Consider the following 21,208-nt stretch of genomic DNA (forward strand, 5'->3'; position numbering starts at 1 on the left):
GATGCTATGAGCCCCCAGAGATGTTTGTAAATTCACATGCTGGATACAAATAATGATAAACTTGACAGAGAAGCTCACTGTGGTCTTCCCTACTCTCTGGGTGTTTCTAAGCCCCGTGCTGGCCTGTACAGCAGGGCTTTGGCCAGTAGATTGCCCTTTCCTTGATCTGTCATCCCAAGATCAACCTCCACTCCCAGCTGATCAGTGCACCATGTGCTGGCTTGATTATGGTGTAAGCAGTGTCCTCTTTTCTTTGGCAGGTGTCCCAGAAGAGTCGGATCAGAACCTGTCCAGCCCAGAGGAAGTTTTCCACTCAGGGCACTCACGGAACTCGAGCTACGCCAGCCAGCAGTCCAAGATCTCTGGTAACCACTGATCCACACAGCTCTGCCATCCCTTTTCCTTCCTGCAACGAGCTCCTGTGAGAGTGATTTGCAGCCATCTCTCTCACCCTGCTCTATAACACAAGCCTCGTGTTCAGTCTCTGCAGATGAGCTCACAGATGTCTAAACCTCAGTGTGCAGGAGCAGAAGTGCTGCTGTGAAGCTGCCCTGCCCTGTGCTGCCAGGAGTGGGAGCAGATGAGGTGTGTAACCCCTGTGTGTTGGCAGGTTACAGCACGGAGCACTCCCGCTCCTCCAGCATGTCGGACCTGACCCACCGCAGGAACACGTCCACCAGCAGCAGCGCCTCCGGGGGGCTCAGCATGACCGTGGAGTATCCTGAGGGGGAGAGGGAGCACAAGCTGGAGAAGCCACCTCGCCCCCCCAGACCACCCCTCCTGCTGGACAGGCCCTCCCGGTGAGTGAGTGATATCGGAGCAAAGCCCTTGCTCTGGGAAGGACAGACAGAACCTGCTCCTTTGTCTTCAGGCAGCAGTGGATCAGATTGTGGCCCCTGAGGAGGAGACTGTGGCCAAGAGAAGCAGGACAGTATGTGGAAGTCTGTGTCCTGAAAAGCTGAGGAAGTTTTTCCTGTGTTTCCTCTTGCCAGGAGGAAAAAGGACTCGATGGAGAGTCACCCAACCCGAGTGGATGACACCAGGATCGATGCTGATGATATAGTGGAGAAAATAATGCAGAGTCAGGACTTCACAGATGTCAGCAATACTGAAGGTGAGAGGAAAGCCTCAGAAGGGATGCCTGGGTTCTTCCTTTTGCAAGGCTGCCAAGCATTTATAGTCAAATCTGATCTGCCATGGGCTCTCTTCTCCTTTGGACAGCTATTTGCTTTCAAGGCTTGCTGGGTGTTTCTGTGGTAGATAAACCATGTGGGTTTGAGAGCTGCACATGTATTTACAGATAGCACTTGCTGCTGTTTCCACACATGACAGCAGAGATTGAATAGTAGCTCAAATGTGCTGGGAGAGAGAGGAAAAGTACTGATTCTCAGCACAGTGGAGATCAGTTGCATCAGCTGTCTGCACTGCTCTAGTGGCCTTCATCCCGGGTCAGGCCAAGCGTATTTATCAAAAGAGGAGAGCACAACTGGAGGGGAAGCAGCACATCTCTACAGAAACGTGGGTTACCATGTGATGGTGATCAGGTCACTCAGAGAGCTGAAGAAGGAGTTTTCTCCATTGCAGTCACAGCATCAGTTAGGAGAAAACTAATAATATAACTGCTTTTGTTTTCACTTTCATTTCCCAGTTTAGCATAGAAATCAATCTTTGATCTGATTTTTTTTTTTAATCTTAACAGAGTTATTCTGTTAAGTTTTAAACTTGAGCCTAGCTTGTTATCTGTGCTTCATTAATTTACCATTAGTCACCTTAAATTGTTGCTCATGGCAGCACTCTTATCGTGTGGGGAGTTACACCCCATTCAGCATGGGTTAGAACTAGACTGAATGCAGCTGCCTCTCACCAGCAGAACAGGCTGAGTTTCTCCTCCAGTGACTCTACAAGAGCAGTGTGAGGCCCCACGTCTCATCTGTTCGGATGTATAACCTGACCAAAAACTTTCATCAATGGAATTGTCTTAAAAGAGGCAGCTGGAGGAGTATGACTGAATTAATGTCTCTGCCTTTATTCTTCCAAAGCTTTGTGTTGTGGAGGCTCCCTTTTGGAGCAAGGAAAGGAGTTCCCAGGAGCTCAATGACTGTGTGAACACCACCAGAAAATGTGGATGTGCATCTGCTGAGGCACACTTGTTCTGTGCTGGGAAGGGAGTTCCTGGAAGCCTCAGTAGTTCTGGATTTTGATGTCTGTCTTCTATTTCTATCTGCAGACAGTAACCTGAGGTTGTTTGTGAGCAGGGATGGAACAACTACGCTGAGCGGTATTCAGCTGGGAAACAGGTAGGTTTCCCAAAAAGCTGGCAGACAGAGGAGCTCCAGAGAGATTAGTGGGCTCTGTACCTGGGAAACTTCCACTTATTGCTATAGGAGAGATTTCTAAACATCATGTGCTATATGGTGGCTTTATTCCTACATTAACAGCCCTGGGATCCCTTTGGTGCAGGCTGCAGTTGCACTAGAGTGTGAATGCAGTTCTCAGCAGGAGCTCAGAGGGATAATGGGATCCTGGTTGTTAGACCCAGGAACAGAAGTGAGGAGTGAAAGGACAAAATGGTAGAGGCTGGTTCCCGTTTGTTCCTGAAGGAGGGAGCTTTGCCTCCTGCTGGCCTGAAGCAAAACTGCGGCAGAGCAGGGTTTATTGTCCCTTCTCCCTGCCTCTTATTGTCCCTTCTCCCTGCCTCTTCCATAATCATCAAGGGCTTCTCTCATGAAAGCCTTCTGAAGCAATAAAACTTCTTTTTACCACTATAGCTCTTAGTACAGCTCTTGGTCAGCTGCGTTTGAGGCTTTATTGCATCTTTTCAATTGAACTAAAAAGGGAATTAACGGCAATGCAAAGATGTATCAAGTTGGTAACAAAACCAGGAGCACAGCAAAGCCAGGCACACCTGCTCTTTGTTCTGGATAGGATACTCCCCCTTTGCTGTGTCCTGTAGAAGAGTTTGTGTGTCACACCCAGCTCTCTCCAGTGCTGTTGCTGACTTGCCACCTCTTTGTCCCCTCAGTATTCCAAGGACTGACTTCCCACAAGGCTGACTCGTCACTGGCAGTGTTTTTTGTGGGCTTAGAAGGTGATGTTTAAGAGTGGAGAGCTCTGAATCAGAATTTGGTTGCTCAAAATGACTGTGGAAAATAACCAGCCCCTCTCCCCCTCTGCCTCCCCAGGGTCTCATCTGGAGTTTACGAGCCAGTGGTGATTGAAACCCACTAAATGTGAAGAACAGGGTAGAGCTGTTGGACACAGGTCCCCTACCCAGTCTGCTGCCACATGGATGCCAACCTTTACCTCTCTTCATGCAGCATTCCAGAAGGGATTTCTCCACGCCCCTCCCCATATGTTTGCACTGCAGAACTACTCCGAGACCACTCCAGAACATGCACTTTCCCTGCATTGGCATTGTCCTTCTCTGCTTCCTGGTCCTTCCAGTGCATGCATTCCTCCTGTTTCTGCTCAGACACAAGGTGTCTGTGGGGCTTATCCTTGGGCTAGTCCCAGAGGATGTTGCTCATCTGCATCCCTCATTCCACCCATTCACTTGCAGCAGGGGACTTCCCCAAAACATTGGGTTATACCACTGTGAACTCTTCAAACCACTGGGGGTGGGGGAAACCATTCTAACCAAACCCAGAGCTGCTTGTTGGGGACACGGTGACATGGCCACTTGCAGGATGCTTTATTCCATTGACTCTGCAAGGGATCATCACCTCCCAAGGCAATGGTTTTACTGAACAAGGTATGCTGTGGTGTACACTTCACCTTCCTATCCTCACGTCCCCAGACAACATCTTCTCATAGGAAATACTTCCCAAAAGTGCATTTCAGAAAACGACCGCAATCCAGCTGGGAGTTGGTGAACGGTTAAATGTGAGTGCTCATCACACCACTGACTGCAGCAGCCCTTCCACTGCTGGGCATGGAAGGGGGTGTTCATCAACTAGCATTAGCAGGAGCACTTTAGAGGTTACAGATTTTACCTGGAGGAGGCTTCTACTCATTATTCCAGGAGTATAATCTGTGTTTGCTGGACTGATTCAGCAAATAGTCCTGTTGGAGCTTGGAATACAAAGCCTCTTTCTTTTTTTTCTTCTTGTTTCACTGGCTCAGGAAGGGAACTGCCCTTCTTGGACTGTGAAAAGGATCTCATCTGACAGCCCTTCCCCGGGCCAGAGCTGGATGCAGTTGACTGCAGTGGTCTGTCTATTGTGGTGGTGATGTCGATTGCCTCTCTTGGCCTGGGCCAGTAAGGGATTTGGTGTTGCTTGGCCTTTGTTGCCGTGTCAGCAGAGATCTGTGCCTGAGCTGGTTCCTTCTGGGGCTGGGGAGAAGCTACTGCCTCTGCCTTCAAGGGTAGAGTGGGTGTTTGCTGCTGCATTAGCCACAGCAGCTGTTCTGACCTGCTCTGTGGTGAGTGAACTCTTCTGACAAGGCTTCAAACTGTTCTCTGGTTGATCTTTCAATTGCTCTTCTTTGGGTTTGGTTTCTGCAGTTGTTTGACACTTTTCCTTGCAGTGTGTGGCAGAGATGTCAATCCCTTTCAGCTCCCACTTGGAGATTCTCCTGGCAGCTGAAATGCCAGCCAGGATTTGGGCAGCCCCCAGCTGTGGGGCAGCAGCAGGCTGTGCTTGCAGCCCTCCTTGTACAGAGCCCCTCAGCTGATAAGCTATTTCTGTGTAGTGCCCATTCCTCTTTTGCCAGTGTACTGTGGTAGCACTCAGCAGCCGTGCCCTCGGAGCAATTCCACACTCCAGGACCTGGCTCCCCTCTGACACTCGTGTGTGTGTGGACAGGCACACACTCATTCTGTTCAGCAAGGAAAGACTTGTAACTGATCACATCGTTCAAATTCTTAGTCATTGTAAAGCCTCTGTTAAAGGAGATAAAAAAAGGATTAGCTGTGGTCTCTTTGGCCAGAATGCATGCAGATGAGCTACTGGAAAAGGAAATCCGGCAAAATGAGAAACAAGGAATGAAAGGGCCTTGATTTAGCTTTTTTTTTTTTAGCCTTCTAGCTAAGGATGCTGCATGGGGAGGGTGCTCAGCAGTGTGGTAAAACTATACAGTTGCTTACTCTGTTTTGATGGTTTCTCTCTTCGAGTCAAGAGGTTGCTTTCTGTGTTTGGACAGACCACATACAGCATATGCATCTTTTCCACCCTTTCCCTTCAAAGGGAAATAAATTTGAATTAGGGTAAAAAGGGGATACAGACAACACCTTGATTTGGTTTAATGTAGGGAAAAAGTGTTGAATCTTTTGAGACTGTCTAGAACAAAAGTTCTTTCACATTTTCACACTTGCTAAGTTTTTTTAATGGTGATTTCTTCTTCATTCAGCCTGGATAGGTTTGGCACTCCCTTGCAGGCTGCTGAGCATCCTGCCCTGTTCCTGGGGTGCCACGTGTCTGCAGGAAGGAGAGAACTGCTTGTGTTTCTCTCTCCCTGGGCCAGTGCCAGAAAGCCAGGCCTGGCCTGACTGTGTGCTCAGGTCAGGGTGAGGGCAGGAGGCTCGGACAGCAGTGGCTGTTCTGCCCTGTCTCTGGATGGCCGTGCAGAGCCAAGGGTCTGGCTGCTCCCCAGGGGCCAACAAAGCCCCTCAGGAAATCAGATCCAACCAGGACTTGAAAGGAACAAGCATAAGCCAGGAAAGAGGCCAAAACCCAGCTCACTTCTGCTGCCTTGCGTCTGTTCCCATGAAAAACAATGGCAGTCACTGTCAGAGCAGTCGGGATCCCAGGGCATTCTTCTGGCCTCCACTGGCAAGAGTCGGCTGCTCCGAGGCACTGGCAGCTCGGCATGTCACGAAATCAGTGGGACAGAGGGAGGAATGTCTTCCCAGCAAAGCAAGAGGAGACACAGTTGAGCTTTTGAGAGCACTGGTCTCCTCTTCCCAGGCTGGCAGAGACCTAACTGCTCCATCGCATCACTGTGGCCAACCTGGGCACGTCTTTGGCTTCTCTTCCAAGGGCCTGGCACATCACTGCTTGCATTTCTGGTAACTGTGTCTCATAGGGTATTTCTTCCTTGTCTCCACATCAGTGCCTCCACAGATCCTGGTCTTTGTGTGGCTTTAGCTCTCCTGCCCCTGGTTTTGAGTGAGTTAGTGGTTCTAGTCATCCAGCCTTGCAGCTGGGGCTGGTCACCTGGAGCAGACCTGGAGGGAGGAAGGAGCAGTCTGTTCCTATTTGTAGATCCCATGCAGAGCACAAGCAATGCCCAGCAGTCCCCAGGCAGCCATGGGCACCTGAGGTGGTGGCTGTGGGGTCACTTGTCCCACACACTCACCACTGCCTCAGGAAGCTGCATCTCATGAGCACTTTTTTCCTTGTGGCATCGGTGCCGCCTGTTCCTCGTTGGACTTTGAACATTTAAGAAGTGAATTAGTTTCCAGACCCAAACCGCTGGCTAGTTTCCTTTGGGTTTTTGTTTTTTTTTGTTGTGAAGTTTATGGATTTTTTTTTTTATACAAACCCAGCAGGCTGGTGTTTTTTGACTGCATTATTGTTTCATTGATATTTTATTTCAAGGGGGGCTTAGGGGGGAATATTCTTCCCCACATTGTTCCCCTTCTCAGGGGATTCAGAGGTGGCTTAAACAAGTAAAAGGACCTTATTGGCAAGACTCTGCATCCCCTGGGTCTCTGATGCTGATGAGCAAGGCTGCTCACACCTGGCTGGCCCCCGAGAGCAGAGCTGGCTCTCTGCTTCAGTCTCGGGGTCAGGCGAAACGTGTGGGCTCTGCTCCTGGTTTCTAGACCTTTAGTTGGTGGAAGCACATTGCAAAGCATTAGGAAATTCAGTGTAACTTTTTTACTAACTTTTTTCTTTTTTTAAAACCAATATAAAACTGAGTGTCGAAAAGAATAGGCTTAGTCATTACTTGGTGAAGGAGTTGGATTTCAGTTGGAAATTGTGATGGGAAAAGGGGGAGAAGGATGTTGCTCCCTCATCATCATCTTTTGTATGGTCAGCACTTTAAATGGGGGCCTCGTGCTGTCCTGACCCTTGGAGTGATGGGCAGCAGACGTGTGATTTCTCCCCCCCTCATTGCCACATCACTTTGCCCCCTGCAGAAAGTTTAACAAGCCCTTTTAAACATTTGCTTCAGTTTTTAGAGGATTCCAAACCAGGTGGAGGCCTGAAAAAATAGTATGTCATTCTCATACGAATAGGAGGGGTTGACTTTTTATTTATTTTGTCGTTGCTGTTTCTTTTTAAAGCGAGCAGCAGTGCAGCTGGTCTCTGCACTGCTGCCAGGAACCTCTGGGAAAACCTCACTCCAGGTACGCTAGAGCACCACAGTTAAACCCCTCCTGGTGAGGGGCTCCCCCTCCCCTCCTCGCTGCCTTACCCAGGGGCCGCAGACCCCCCTCCACCCCTCCTGCCCCATCCCTGCTGCCCCACCTGGTCTCTAGCTGAGTTCTTGCTCTGGTGACTGAGCCCTTTGGACAAGGCCAGTCCCCAGGGACAAGCTCCTACAAACTCTGCCTGGTCGCAGGTGTTTGTCCTTGAAAAGCCACTTCCTCGCTGTGGGAGGGATTGATGAATGCAAAATTCCCCCCACTTCCCTCCTAAGAGCTGTGTCCATCAGCCCCCTCCCTGCACCCTCCGATCCCGCTGCCTCCAGAGCGCCTCTGCCCTGCCGGGAGGCAGCGGCTGTGGAAACCTGGGAAATGAAAAGGAATTGGGATGAAGCTGTGAGTGAGGGATGTGGCTGAGCCTGGTAACTTGCCTCAAACACATGGAATAACGGTAGAGCCCATATTTTTGTGGGGGGAGGGAGGGGAAGGGGAGATCATGTTTTATTTTCTTGAAAGTGAATTGAGCTTGGTGACCTTCGGCTGAGGCGCACTCGATTTGTATCAGATTCTATAGAGAGATGGCTGATATTTTTGGAAAGGGAAAGGGTCTATGCAAACTTCCAAAATTGCTTGAAAGATAGTTTAACATTTTTTTACTTTGAAAATCTAAAGATAAATCTAACTTTTGTCTTAAAGCAGAAGTGCGTTTAGAAAGAGAAGCTACTTCCACTGCTCTATTTTGATGATGATTCTTGGAAAGTTTGGGCTGGAGGGAATGACTATTTTTCACCATTTCTATCTTGCTCCTCTAGTTTTTTTGTTTCTTTTTCTAACGGAATGCTGTGCCGTCTTTGATTCAACAGATCGTGTTTGTATTTTCTGTATCTGGTTCCTAATGTAGAGAAATAACAAATATATGAGGAAATCAATATAATGTCAAATGTTGTTATGGTTTGGGGGAAAAAATAAAGGTTTTTTGGTACTTCACACTGATTCTCCTTGCTCTGTTTCGTGTTTCAAATATCTGCTATGGGGTGAGAAGGGCATGCTCGGGCCTAGAATAGTTTGGCTTTGCCTTCTCAGATTGCTCCGGCAGCTGGGAGCGGAGATCCCTGCCAGCCCTTCCCTGGAGCTGGAGAGGGTAGCTGGCAGCACAGCACCAGTCCTGTGGAAGCAGCAATCCCGGGGAAAGGTGACACCTGCCCGAGTCGCCAGTGGTGTCCTGAGTTCTGTCCCCTGTTCCAGCCTAGCTCCTGCTGGGGCCACCTCACCAGGCTCACCTGGGGGATTGGGCCCACAGCCCAGCAGGGCTCCAGGGAATATCTCTGGATCCTCAGGGCTCGTGCCTGAGTAGCCCCTCAGCCACCACAGGCTCACCAGCCCCTTAATGGAAGGTGAGCCAAATTCAGTGCCCAGATACTCATTGCTGATGCCTGACACGGCTGCAGGGGAATAGGAGCCCTGAGAGAAAGCAGCTTTTGCCTTTTCCACCTTCCTAGGGCTTTGGCTACATAAAGGTCAATGCACCTTTGAGTCCCAAGCATCGTCTTCCCTTTTCCCCTGTTTCAGGAAGGGGAGGCAGGCGGTTCTGTCTCTTGTGTCTGTCCTTTGGCTATTTGGTCTCGCTTGTTGTTTTCCTCCCGCTGTCCCCGGGCGTGTTCGGAGGAACGGCTGGGGCATGGGATGTCACTTTCCCGGGGCATGGAGCTGGTGTCAGGATCCGTCACTACCGCAGGCCCCGGGCACCCGGTAGTAGATGCAACCGGAGCACTCTGTTCACGGGTAAAGGCAACGGCGCTGGAGCAGCAGGAGCTGCGAGCTGAAACAACGATCTCAGGCCTGCGGGTGCGACAAGCGCCGCTCTCCCGCCTTCCCCCCGTGCCAGCCCCGCACCCGGGCCTGTCCCACCGCCTCTCCGGCCCCCATCCCGCACACATTCCCCGATCCTGTACACAGTACCGAACCCGCACACCGCTCCCGATCCCGTACACCATTCCCCATCCCGCACCGTTCCCGCCGCTCCGGGCGTTTCGCGGCTCCGGGAGGCGACGGAGCTCGGGCCCCGCCCAGGGCCGCACGCCCCGCCCACCCCCGCTGATTGGCCGCTCCCGGGGCGGGCTCGGCGGACCGCTCTCTGATTGGCGGCCGCGCCGGAAAGGCGGGCCCGGCGGGGAGGAGGCCGGGGCGCCATGGTGAGTGCGGGCCCGGCCCGGGGGGGGACGCCGCGGCGGGGACAGGGAGGGCCTCTGCTCGCCCCGGTACCGCGGGGGGCTCGGGCTGAACCGCGGCCCCGAGCCCTCGCGAGGCTCCCTAGCTGCCGCCGCTGCGGAGAGACCAGGCCCGGCCGCCTCCCGGGGCCGGCCGGGTCGGTCGTTGGGATGTGGTGTGTGCACCGGCTGAGGGAGCTGCCTCCGGCACCCACCGTGGATTATCCCGCCGCGGTGTCTCATCCTCGCGGTGCCCCCGCCCCGGGTTTTGCCGTTCCCCCGGTTTCCCGGGCCCGCACGGCGCGGTCACGTAACCACCAGCAGGCGCCTTGAGCCGCTCCTGCGCGGGCGCTGCCCTGGGGACCCCGCTCTGACTGTCTCTCCCTTCGCAGGCCACAGCGACGGACCAGCTGGTTGGGTTTGGCTTGGTCGCCTTCAGCCTCGTCCTCTTTGTTTACTACACCCTCTGGATCATCGTACTGGTACGGGGCTCCTCTGGCCAATATAATCCCAGTCACTCCATACTCAGGTGTTTCCCTGGCCTTTGTTCAGGCGATAATGTGTCTGTGTGCCCATAGGACTCTTGCCTTCTGGGTTTAAAACTTAAGGGCAGATCTTCCTCTGTGAGCTGGCACAGTCCTTGTCCCATCTGGGTGTTCCTGCCCTTTTCTGGGCAAGACCAAACATTGATCGTGGTGCCCACCTGCTCTTCCAAGATGGGCTGGATGAGCCATTGGGAAGAGCTGAAGCCTGGCCCTGATGGAGGTGTAGTCATCAATGGCCACATTTGCATCCCCCAGATCCCCGGTTCTAGTAGGAGATAACAGAGGGACACATAGAAAGAGTTAACAAATCTGAAGCCTGGTAGGGAGGACAAGATTTTAAGGAATGCAGGGCTCTGGAAAAGTGGTTGTGAGGCTGCCCATTTCTGGGGACACATCAGCTGAGGTCATAAGTGATTTTCTCCCTGGGAAGAAACTTCTCCCCATGAGCTTTCCAGGTGCAAGAGGCCAGGTTCAGCCTTGGGCTAATGTCTGAACTCCCACCAGCTTCCTCTCCAACTCCAAGGGTTTTGAATTCTCCTCTTGCATCTGCTCTCTCTGCTGCCTGATCCATGTCCGTGCTCCCGGCATTCCCAGAGCTGTAGGAGCATTCTCAGCTGTGTGGGAATCCTCACACTGCTCCCTAGTGTCCAGAGCCTTCCAATGGCCTCTGCAGAGGGATCCTGCTGGGAGAACCATGGAGCAGAGCCAGTGTCAGCTGCTCCCTTCTGCAGGGCAAAGAGACAGGGGTTTGCTGTATCCTGCACCAGCAGCTCTGCCCACCCCAAGCCCCCAGGGCTGTGGTTCCCTGTGCCAGCCCCACAGCCACCCCTCGCTGTCCACTGAACACGAAACCCTTCACTGCCCACCCACTCTTCCCTTGGTCTCTGTGGCCAAGCCACGTGCTGGGCACCCTTTTTTAGCCATCTCACACCAGGTATTTCCATGTTTCTCCCAAAACCTCGAGCCTGCACCTTGTACCCACCTGCTGACACCCCTCTCTGTCCCTGCAGCCCTTCATTGACAGCGACCATGGGATCCACCGGTATTTCCTGCCTCGGGAATATGCAGTTATCCTCCCTGTGGCAGCCGGGCTGCTGCTGCTGCTATTTATAGGTGAGAGTTATTTCTGTTGCTCTAATTAGAAACTTCTAAATTAGGAAGAGAGAAGAGGGTTGCTAGGGGTTTAGCTAATGTGTGACACTCATGTCACTCTCTGTGGTTACTCTTGCAGCTTAGCCTGCTACAGGGATTTGGGGTTGTGTTTGTTGTGTGTGACTTTGGCTGTTTGAGCCCCTGGAGAGCAGAATTTTTGTGCTCTTTCTGCTGAGATTCTGTTTGTCATTACCGGGTGTTGTAGAAGTGCCTGGAATTAAAAGTTTCCTACCTGAATCTGTTCTCTCATGGCAGGTGTTTTTATCATGTTTGTCATGTGGAAGAGCAGGAAACATGCCAAGAAATCAGACTGAAGACCCAACTGAGGAGATGAGGAGGTGCCCACGCTGCAGCATCATAGCCAGGAAAAGACTTTTCCTGCAGCTCCAGGCAGACATCTCCAAGGTGCCCAGCACTGAGCTGCTCCCACGTTCCCTCCTGCAGAGACTAAACCTGTAGTTTACAATTCACTGACCAAAGAGAAGCAGGATTCATCCAAGGCTCATCAAGTGAGGGACCAGAGCCCCTGGTGAGGGACCTGCTCCCCAGCTGGGGCTGCCCTGCCCACTCTCTGGGCACTCCTTCCCCTCAGCTCTGGCTCTGCCCAGTAGTTTGTTCCTTCTGGGAATTTTATTTAAAAGTTTACATACGGTTCGTGGGGTTTTTTTTTTTTTGATTCAAGTCTGAGAGGAGAGAAATGAGAGTTTGGGCTTGGAGAGGACATGTTTGCCTTCTCCATTTGCTTCTGGAAGGGCTAATCACAGTGTTGGGGGCTCTTGCCTTTCTGAAGAGGGACTCCCATGAGGCTGGGTGTGCAGAGGGAGCAGGGACAGTGCTGCACTCTGTGTCCCACCCAGCTGAGTGGGAGATGAGAAGATGTCCTGGATCACAGAAAAGTGTTGGGTGTGGTTCCCATCACAGCTCTCAGTCCTGGATTCCTGCCCTGGACAAGGCTCCACGTGCCAGCCAGGCTGGGGCTGAGCAGGCAGGTGTGGTGGCAGTGTCCTTCCCTCGTGGGGGTTCCTCTCCTGGCAGCTCCCCTGGACCACGGCGAGCAGGATCACCCTCAATAAAGCTCTGTAAGGTCTCGCTCCCTGTCCTCTGCCCATGCCAAGGGGTGCCACAAGCCTGCCAGGGTGGGTACACCTGGCATGGCCCTGGCAGTGCATGGCATCCTGCTGAACAGGTCCTGCTGGTGAGGTCAGGCAGGGAAGCATCAGAGAGAACCTGGCCCAACTTCGTGTGGTTCTGCCATGCTTGAGGCTGCTGTAGCCTGCCTGGGGAGGGCAGATTTGGGGCACTCTAACCCTTCTTCCATGTACTGTGAACTTCCTGCCAGCAGCATGGCCCACGGTCTCCCATCCGGCCTGGGGGTGATGCTGGTGGTTTGGGACACCCCGAGCTGAACCTGGCTGTAGGAGCCAGCAGAGGTGAGGCTCTGGTTGGAGGTTTGTTTCCAGCTCTTGCTGAGGCTGCCAGGCCGTGCTGAGCTCTCTAACTCCTTCCCTGCCCCTCACCTGCTGGCCGGGGCTCGGCCCACCCCACAAGGGTGGTTTTTGGGCTGGGGCAGAGGGAAGCAAAAGGTGGAAGAATTCGGTGGTGACTGAGCAGCTCCAGGTATAACCTCCCCCTCCGGCCTTGCTTCCTTCCTGTGCAGTAGCCCAGTGATGTGCCTGTCACTTCCTCTGCTTCCAGGCCTGTTCAGGACAGTGTCCAGGACTGGTTTCAAGGTTACATCTCGTGTTTCTTTACCTATGGGAGAAATCCAGTGCCCCACCCTGGGCCACGAGCAGCTCGCTCTGGGGAGGGAGGAGGGGCTGCAGGTGATGGGCGACCCCCGGGGCCATTGGATGGGCTCTGGGGTACCGAGGGTCTCACCTGCCCTGGGCCCACTCCTGAGCCTTTCCGAATCCTTGTGTCGTCGCTGGACTCGTCGGGAGCTGATGGTGCACGGAGGCGAGAGAGCACAGGGGTCACAGAGGCTGCAGGACCCCCCGAGGGAGAGGGGAGCCTGAGAGGGGCAGAGCAAGAGAAAGAGCCGTGGGCACACGGTAGGGAGAGAGGCCGGGATCGGGACACACGAGGGGGGTGCCGGGGTCGGTCCCGGTGCGCCGGGTACGAGCCCACGGGCACGGGCGGGCGCGTCCCCGGAGGAGCCGCGGGGCGGGCGGGGCGGGGCGGGGCGGGGCGGGGCGGGGGGCGGTCCCGGTGCCGGTCCCGGCAGTGCCCGCTCGGCTGCGCCCCGCCGCGGCCCGCCAGCCCCACTCGGGGCGGGATGCGGGACCCACCGGTGGCGGCGCTGGGGCCTCCCGGCTCGGTGAGTGGGGCCGGCACCGGGAACCGGGGACGCCACGCCGGGGGGACACCCCTGCCCCGACCCCTGCCCGGCGGGGCCGCACCCGCGGAGGCTCGGGGGGAACGGGACACGGAGGGGGAAGCTGGACACGTGGGGGAATGAGGGTGCGTGGGGGAATCCCGGTAATGGCCTCGGGGAGGTCCCGGTACGAGGCGTGGGGTGAACCCCGGGCGTTGGGAGACCGGGGGGATCCCGCTTGGCGACCTCACCCCGGGTGCCGCCGCTGAGCCCGCTCCGCTTGCAGGGTGCGAGCCCCCACGCTCCCGGTGACCCCCGGACCCCTCCCGGTGATTCGCCAGCCCCCCGAGGATGAAGACGCTGGTGAGTACCCGCTGGGGCAGGGGGCGAGGGGCCGGTGGGGCCTCGCCACCATCGGGGGGCCGCTCGCCCTAAAAGTGGTGCTGGAGGGGGCTGAGCCCGGCGGCTGCCGGTGCCCGCGGTCGGCACGGAGCCCCTAGGGCGTGCGGGCATCGCCGCTTCAGGAAGCGAGCCGGGCCCGGCACCCCGCGCCACTCTCCACAAGACACCTCAACACCCTCCGAGCGGCGGCCCCCTCATGGCCACGGGGCCACCGGCATCCGGCGCGGGGCCGGTGCACGTGGACAGGCCCTGAGAACTCCCCCCGCTCTGCTTCTAGGTCCGGCTCTTCCTGACGCTGGTGTGCGCCGTGGTGGTGGCGGTACTGTACATCCTGCTGTGCTACCACGCCAGCGTCCAGCCCCGCTGCCAGGCCCCGGGGCTGCGGGACAGCCCCACCACATCCAGGGTCCGCAGCTTCCAGGGATACAGCCGCGTCCCCGACGGGAAGGTGCGTGGGGATGGGACAGTGCTGGGGCAGCTCGGACCACCTGAGCCTCATGTTCCTGTCCTTTGGGAAGGGCAGGCAGGGGCTGTGGTGTATCCCGCTGCTGCGGGAGGGAAGGAGGAGCTGACGGTGCATCTCCCCACAGCCGCTGGAGCGAGCGCCGTGCAGCCACTGCGCCATCGTCTCCAGCTCGGGGCAGATGCTGGGCTCACAGCTGGGACAGGCCATCGACGGGCAGGAGTGTGTCCTGCGCATGAACCATGCCCCCACCACCGGCTACGAGCAGGACGTGGGGGCACGCAGCACCATCCGGGTGGTCTCACACACCAGCGTTCCGCTGCTCTTGGGGAACCAGCCCTACTTCTTTCAGCAGTCCCGAGAGACCCTCTACTTTATCTGGGGGCCAGCAAAGAAGATGAGCAGGGTGAAGATGGGCTCAACCTACCAGGCACTGCTCAAGGTGATGGAGAAGTACCCCCAGCTGCAGATCTACACGCTGACTGAGGAGAAGATGGCATACTGTGACGACGTCTTCCAGAATGAGACAGGGAAGAACAGGTACTGCTGGCTCCTGAGGAGCCCCATCAGGTCCCCTTGATGTACCACCCGTCCCCCTCATCGAGCACCTGTAGTGTGGATAGGCCAGCAGCACGGTGCCACCCACTCCAGTGTGACCACAACTCTTTGCAGGATGAAATCCGGCTCCTTCCTGAGCACAGGCTGGTTCACTATGATCCTGGCCATGGAGCTGTGTGAGCAGATCTGTGTCTTTGGCATGGTCAGCGACAGCTACTGCAGGTGTGTGTCACAATGGGACACGAAATAAAGATGCTTGACTCCAGTCAGAAGGCAGTAGAAATCAGGTGGCTTTATTTACAATTCATTCAGCCCTTTTACAACACGCTGCACTAAAAGTCACATTATTGGTCCATAGGGCTGACACCTCTCCCATTGGCTAAGTAACAGAAATAGCAAACAACACCTGTTGTCATGGGAGAGGAATATTGTTTACTCAAGGTTGTTTTGGGAAAAAGAAAACGGTTGAAAAGTTTCCCTTGGGAAGAGCTCAGCAATTCTCAGACTCCGAAAATATCGAGCCCACAGGTGTGAAGGGGGGTGGCAGGGGCATGCGTGGGGTGGTCTGGTGTCCCCACAGGTCCCACACTCACCCTGTCCCCTCGTGCCAGGGAAAAGAACCACTCCAGCGTGCCGTACCACTACTTCGAGAAGGGCCGGCTGGACGAGTGCAAGATGTACCTGATGCACGAGCAAGCTCGCCGTGCTGGACACCGCTTCATCACTGAGAAAGCCATCTTCTCCCGCTGGGCCAAGAGGAGAAACATTGTTTTCAACCACTCCTCCTGGGCAGGCAGGTAGGGTGCCAGCCATGGGGTGAGGCAGCAGGAACTTCAGCGGCAGGGCGGCTCCCATCCTCCGGCAACGTGTCTCAGCTCCACCAGTGCCACGGTTGGACACCTTTTGCCAAGCCCTGGAGCAGGGAGTCTTTGTCTCTGCAGCAGCAGTGCCTGTTTCCCCAGCTGGTAGACAGGCTGGGAACCCCCTGTTGGTACATGGGGGGCATGAGTTGGACCCGTGCAGCCCCACCAGCTCCAAATGCCTGCCTGGATCGACCCAAGGAGACCTGGTTTTCTGCTCTCTCTACTAGGACTATTTAATGCAGGATTAGACATGCTGCTGGACTCCAGCAGGACATAGGGCAGAAATGTTCAGCCCCACCAGGGCCACAAACTGGTGCCTCTCACGGGGACGAAGCTGTACTGTGGTCCTTGCCCCACTTGTGCCCTCTGGACAGTGCTGGGTGTGGGGTGCAGGTAACTGGATCCAGGCTCTGCCTTCTGCTGCTTGGTGCCTGCATCCACTCAGCTGGGAAGCCCTGGAACAACGTGCCCTAGGGGCTCCGAGTTGCCTTGTCACAAGTGTCCTTGGATTCAGACCAAAGCAAATGTGGCCATTAAAATTGTTTTTAATTCAGTGGTGCCCCTTGCTGTACCCTTTGCTGTGCCCTTTGCTATGCCCCTTGTGGCTGCAGAACAGGACAGGGAGTGAGGGAGGGGGGGATACTCAACAGCTCCTCACAGGCTGCTGGGCTATAAATAAGAGGGGGAGGTGACAAGGGAGTAGAGCTGATCCTAAACATGGAAGAGGGTGCTGAAAGCCGTTGACGTTATTTGGGAACCAGCAGCTGCATCTCTGCAGGATGGGTGCTGGGTCCGGGGTGATCCTCAGTCGCACAGGGCTCGGTGCTGCTGGGCTGTCACAAGGCACCGGCAGCTCCCATGTCCCTGGAGAGGTGGGACATGCCCATGGGCATGTTCGTCGCCCTGAGCCCACAGCAGCCCTTTGAACATGTAAACGGATGCCACATGTTTGGGTGGGTCTGGTGGTGTCTGGGGGGCCAGGGGCGAGAGGATGGGCAGAGGTGCTGGGGTGCAGTGAAGAGTGAGTGATCCAAGAACTGGGGGTGCTGCCAGGGCTGCTTCGTGCAGGGCAGTGCAGCAGAGGAGCCCGTGGGGTTCTTTGCCTGATACCTCAGCTGCCACAGCCCTACGCAGGGCAAGGCATCACCGGCACAGCGGAGCCAGAATCGCTCTGGACAGGCGTCAGGGTGCAGGTCCCTGCCAGCCGTGGAGCCCTCTCCCCGCGCCACGAAACCCCCCAGAGCGGGGCCCTGAGCTGCCCGGCCAGCGCGGGGGAGACTTCGGCATCCCAGCAATGCGCTGCGCCCGGCAGCGGGTCAGGCACAGCCGGCAGCTCCTGGCACAGCCGGACAGTGCTGCCCCCCATCCCCGCTGCCCGCACCGGTGCCCTCGGGTACCAGGGGATCAGTCCCGGCCTTTCCCGGCGGCTCTCCCTGTCCCGGGAGGGCGGCACTAGGACCCGGCGGTGCTCGCCCATCCCGGGAGGGCGGCACTAGGACCCGGCGGTGCTCTCCCATCCCGGGAGGGCGGCACTAGGACCCGGCGGTGCTCTCCCATCCCGGGAGGGCGGCACTAGGACCCGGCCTGGGCGACGGCAGCGGCGCGGTCATTATCGGCAGCGGTATCAGAGTAACGGCAGCGATATCAGTAACGGCAGCGTTATCAATACGGGCAGCGGTATCGGGGCGCACGGGCACGGCGGAGCGGTGGTGCAGCTCGCGCGTCCCCGCCGGGCCCGTTCAGCCGGTGCAGGGGCGGAAGGCGCCGTGGCCGGGCGGGGGAGCGGCCCCTGCCCCCGCGGCCGGTGCACGGGGGATGGAGGGGTAGGAAGGGTCCGGCTCCCTCCCGTGTCGCCTCCAGCGGCCGCTGCCGGGGGTGGGGGGATGCTGCCCGGGGCGGGGGAGGACTCGCGCGTAGGAGTGGCGGGAGGTTCGCACCCGGGGCCGGGCGGGTTTTCCCTTCCCGGAGGGCGGGAGGGTTCGCATCCGGGGCTGGGGGACCCCCGGCGGAGGAAGGGGGCCGGCTCTGAAGCAGCCTTTTCCCGCAGAGCGGCAGTGTGAGCTCCGGTCCCGGCCATGGCCGAGCCCGCTGGAGGGGCCGGGCAGCACCCGCCGCCCGCGGGGCGCAGGAGATGACGGACTCCTCATGAGAGCCCCCGCCAGGTAAGGCCGCGGGGTCCCGCCGCCGGGACCGCTCCGTGGGGGCCCACATGGCCCGAGAGACATGGAGGGAGCGAAGTGGGGTCCGGGAGTGGGGGTCCCACAGCGTGCCCAGCCTTTGCACGACGAAGCCCCCCAGCATCACCGCAGCCGGGCATGGCCTGGGCTCCTTCTGGCACCACCACCAGCCCTGAGAGCGCTTCGAGGTGTCAGCTCCCCCCAGGGGTTGATCTCAGGCTGTTGCATAATTTTCCTTGTGACAATTAGTAAAGAGGCTTCAATGATTTTTAATTTCCACTTGCTTGGAGCGGTCCAGGAATGGCTGGGGCTCACTAACCAAGGCTCCCAAAACTAAACTAGGTCAGTCCGCTTTGAGTGGAAGTTAGAATGGGTCCTGGGGCTGGAGAGATCTCTGCAGGTCTGCTGGATGCAATCCCATGCATGCACTGAGTGGGGCAGGTCTCGCTTCCATTCCCTCCTGATCCAAGACTCCTGTGGTGGTGGTTTTAATGGAATTTCACTGCATGAGCAGCAGGTTGACCCTCCCTAACCCTGCGGTTTGAGTGGTCTCACCCCCACGAGGGAAGTATAATCCTCCCTAGATCCAGCTTACCACGGGGGTCCCTCAGGCACAAGTTGCGGCTGGATTTGGCTCTTCCACACCCCGGAGTCTGCCCGGCCTCTGTCCACAGTGTTTCTTTTCCCCTCATAAATTCCGGGGGGTTGTTCTCCTCTTCAAAGGGGGACCTGGAGACTCGTCCTGTGTACACCTGATCCTGTACCCCCAGCAGCCTGGGGACCATGGGCCAGGCTGGGGGTGACCGCATGCTTTGCAGGTGCTTGCGGGACGCCAGCGGTCGCTGTGTGCTGAGGCCGGCACAGAGACATGAGTGGCAGCACGGTGAGTGCCAGAGAATCACCTCGGGGACCTCGTGGGGACAGCAGGCATCCTGCTGGGGATGCCGTGGGAGCGGGGTGGATGCTGACCCCCGTGGGGTGGGGGCACGGCTGATGCTCTCCCCCCCCCGCAGAGCCAGCGCGCCGCCGCCCTGGGGGTCCTCTTTGCCCTGATCATGTTGCTGATCATCTACAGCTCTGGCAACGGGAACGAGGTCTTCCCCTACAGCCGCCTGCGGGGCAGAGCCCGCCGACCCCCTGACCTCAAGAAGTGGGGGGTGAAAAGCGGGTACCTGCCTGTCTGTGGGAACAAGGTACGAGCTGGGCAGCAGGGACGGGCCTCAGCGGTGACACAGGGTCTGTCCCTCTGCTGACATCCAGCCAAACTGTCCCCTCCCGAGGACAGTGGCTCCGCAGGGAACAGTACCCTGTCCATGGTGACACCAAAAGTCACCTGCTGACAGCACTTGTTATCACCAGACCCTGACTGCCCGCTGCCACCAATGCGTCATTGTCACCAGCTCCAGCCACCTCCTGGGCACCCACCTGGGCACGGTCATCGATGGGGCTGAGTGCACTATCCGCATGAACGATGCTCCCACCACGGGCTACAATGCTGATGTGGGCAATAAGACCAGCTTCCGTGTGGTGGCCCACTCCAGCCTCTACCGTGTCCTCAAGCGGCCCCAGGAGTTCGTCAACAGGACCCCAGAGACCATCTTCATCTTCTGGGGGCCGCCCACCAAGATGCAGAAGAGCCTCCTGAAGATCATCCAGCGCGTCTGCGCCTCGTTCCCCAACATGACAGCCTACGTTGTCTCCCCGGGCCGCATGAAGCAGTTTGATGACCTTTTTCGGGGAGAGACAGGGAAGGACAGGTACCTCAGAGCCACCTCTTGTGCTGTGTCCCCCTTTCTCCAAGTTCCCGAGACGGAGTTGACTCTTGGAGCTGCTTCATGGGCTGCAGCATTGAGCTGGGGGCCCCTGAGGCACACTGGGGACACTGAGGGGGTCCATTACCCACAGCACCTCACCCCTGTCATTCTTCCTGTGGTTTTTCCTCCCCAGGGAGAAGTCTCGCTCGTGGCTGAGCACTGGCTGGTTCACCATGGTGATCGCGGTGGAGCTGTGCGACGCCGTCCACGTCTATGGCATGGTGCCACCCAGCTACTGTGGGTAAGGAGACCCCCAGGCCCCACCCCAGCGCCCCGACCCCTCCATGGGGCTCACCCAAATGTTTCTTTCCCCCCTGCAGCCGCCACCCCCCACCCCGCCGCCTGCCCTACCACTACTACGAGCCAAAGGGCCCCGACGAGTGCACAACCTACATCCACAACGAGCGGAGCCGCAGGGGCAACCACCACCGCTTCATCACTGAGAAAAGGGTCTTTGCCAGCTGGGCCGGCCTCTACAACATCACTTTCTCCCACCCCACCTGGACCTAGGGGGTGCCCCACATCTGCTGGGCAGACCCCTGGGGCTGGGATGGATGGGGGTTCCCCTGCATCCCCCTGGGAGTGGTGGGAGCCAGGCATCAGGGTGCCTCCAGCTGCCTCTCACAGGATGCCTGCTGTTGTGCATGGTGGCTCTTTGCACCTGGGATGTGTTGGGTTTTGACCCAGTCTTTGGGGGCCAGGTGGTGAATGTAAGATTTGGGGTGTCCCCCCTCAATGTGCAGGATACTTGGGCATGATATCCTGCCCCATCCTGGTCCATGCACATTGCAGCCCCTTTGAGCCTGCAAGGGGGTTCCAGCTGCTGTCAGCTCAGTTTTGGTTTGCACCATTTCTGGGGTCACCACAGAGACTGTTTCCCCCAGCTGTCTGGGTGGGGAGACCCCCTCTTGGAGCTCAGCCCCCTCTACCATCCCCAGGCCCCTCATCCCAGTCCTCAGTCATCCTTCCCACAGCAGAACCCCACAGTTTTTGCTGGGACCTCACAGGGGTGAGTGACATTGCCACCCTCCCTGTCCCAGCAGCCCAGAAACACCAGCCCCTCCCAGCACCACTGTGCCCCACACAGCCAAAACCTTTTCTAGCTGAAAGATGGGATTTTGGGGAGTTTTTTGTGGGTTTTGGCTTTTTTTTCTCCCCGCTTCCAGTCCTGGGGTTGGTACCTGGGTTTCCGGACGAAGGAGTGAGCAGGGGCTGCTCATTAGTGGTAACAAAGAGCCAGCAGCTGATTATAAACAATTTAGAAGTGGGCAGGTAGTGGGGGGCAGTGGTGCCTCTTGGCACCCTGTGTCTGGGACAGGTCTTTGTTATTAACTTCTCAGCAGCAGAGAAGTTGATCTGGGGAAAGCACCTAAATATGGCATGTTTGGGTGCTGAGCCTTG

The 21,208-nt window shown here is 56.9% G+C and overlaps 4 protein-coding genes across 7 annotated transcripts in view; all 4 read left to right on the plus strand.

Annotated features, from left to right (window-relative positions):
• Window positions 1–8,299, plus strand: part of EEIG1 (estrogen-induced osteoclastogenesis regulator 1) — a 37,435-nt gene extending 29,136 nt beyond the window's left edge. For both annotated transcript variants that reach the window (XM_066201017.1, XM_066201016.1), the window contains exons 8-12: window positions 261–365; window positions 611–800; window positions 993–1,114; window positions 2,228–2,297; window positions 3,183–8,299. In XM_066201017.1, coding sequence (XP_066057114.1) covers window positions 261–365; window positions 611–800; window positions 993–1,114; window positions 2,228–2,297; window positions 3,183–3,228 — 533 coding nt within the window. In that variant the 3' untranslated portion in view covers window positions 3,229–8,299. The remainder of the gene's footprint in view (window positions 1–260; window positions 366–610; window positions 801–992; window positions 1,115–2,227; window positions 2,298–3,182) is intronic.
• Window positions 8,300–9,442: 1,143 nt separating this feature from the next.
• On the plus strand, window positions 9,443–11,870 carry DPM2 (dolichyl-phosphate mannosyltransferase subunit 2, regulatory). The gene is made up of 4 exons (XM_066201310.1): window positions 9,443–9,504; window positions 9,912–10,001; window positions 11,075–11,177; window positions 11,472–11,870. Exons 1-4 carry the CDS (start codon window positions 9,502–9,504, stop codon window positions 11,528–11,530), a joined length of 255 nt encoding a protein of 84 aa, XP_066057407.1. The 5' UTR covers window positions 9,443–9,501; the 3' UTR covers window positions 11,531–11,870.
• A 92-nt stretch (window positions 11,871–11,962) lies between these two features.
• Window positions 11,963–16,369, plus strand: ST6GALNAC4 (ST6 N-acetylgalactosaminide alpha-2,6-sialyltransferase 4). Of its 2 annotated transcripts, none has more exons than XM_066201309.1 (6): window positions 11,963–13,267; window positions 13,817–13,893; window positions 14,210–14,380; window positions 14,523–14,935; window positions 15,068–15,175; window positions 15,565–16,369. In XM_066201309.1, exons 2-6 carry the CDS (start codon window positions 13,882–13,884, stop codon window positions 15,752–15,754), a joined length of 894 nt encoding a protein of 297 aa, XP_066057406.1. In that variant the 5' UTR covers window positions 11,963–13,267; window positions 13,817–13,881; the 3' UTR covers window positions 15,755–16,369. The 2 variants fall into 2 exon arrangements, with proteins under 2 accessions (XP_066057406.1, XP_066057405.1); XM_066201308.1 differs by lacking the exon at window positions 11,963–13,267 and adding an exon at window positions 13,446–13,533.
• A 1,501-nt stretch (window positions 16,370–17,870) lies between these two features.
• Window positions 17,871–20,830, plus strand: ST6GALNAC6 (ST6 N-acetylgalactosaminide alpha-2,6-sialyltransferase 6). Of its 2 annotated transcripts, none has more exons than XM_066201282.1 (6): window positions 17,871–17,978; window positions 18,812–18,876; window positions 19,007–19,186; window positions 19,353–19,750; window positions 19,941–20,044; window positions 20,128–20,830. In XM_066201282.1, the coding sequence occupies exons 2-6, from the start codon at window positions 18,862–18,864 to the stop codon at window positions 20,487–20,489; spliced, it is 1,059 nt and encodes a 352-aa protein (XP_066057379.1). In that variant the 5' UTR covers window positions 17,871–17,978; window positions 18,812–18,861; the 3' UTR covers window positions 20,490–20,830. The 2 variants fall into 2 exon arrangements, with proteins under 2 accessions (XP_066057379.1, XP_066057380.1); XM_066201283.1 differs by having other exon boundaries at window positions 19,941–20,048; window positions 20,128–20,411.
• Window positions 20,831–21,208: the final 378 nt, after the last annotated feature.

Source organism: Chamaea fasciata, unplaced genomic scaffold (genome assembly GCF_029207755.1).
Source record: "Chamaea fasciata isolate MVZ Bird 193981 ecotype frontalis unplaced genomic scaffold, bChaFas1.0.hap1 SCAF_20, whole genome shotgun sequence".
Lineage (NCBI taxonomy): Eukaryota > Metazoa > Chordata > Aves > Passeriformes > Sylviidae > Chamaea > Chamaea fasciata.

Bases quoted from the DNA above. Each gene is read 5' to 3' on its own strand.
- ST6GALNAC4 (XM_066201309.1), top strand. The intron at 14,381-14,522 runs GTGCGTGGGGAT...ATCTCCCCACAG, and splicing joins GCCGCGTCCCCGACGGGAAG to CCGCTGGAGCGAGCGCCGTG. The intron at 15,176-15,564 runs GTGTGTGTCACA...CCCTCGTGCCAG, and splicing joins GTCAGCGACAGCTACTGCAG to GGAAAAGAACCACTCCAGCG.
- DPM2 (XM_066201310.1), top strand. The intron at 10,002-11,074 runs GTACGGGGCTCC...CTGTCCCTGCAG, and splicing joins CCCTCTGGATCATCGTACTG to CCCTTCATTGACAGCGACCA. The intron at 11,178-11,471 runs GTGAGAGTTATT...CTCTCATGGCAG, and splicing joins GCTGCTGCTGCTATTTATAG to GTGTTTTTATCATGTTTGTC.
- ST6GALNAC6 (XM_066201282.1), top strand. The intron at 19,187-19,352 runs GTACGAGCTGGG...TGTTATCACCAG, and splicing joins TGCCTGTCTGTGGGAACAAG to ACCCTGACTGCCCGCTGCCA. The intron at 20,045-20,127 runs GTGGGTAAGGAG...TCCCCCCTGCAG, and splicing joins CATGGTGCCACCCAGCTACT to CCGCCACCCCCCACCCCGCC.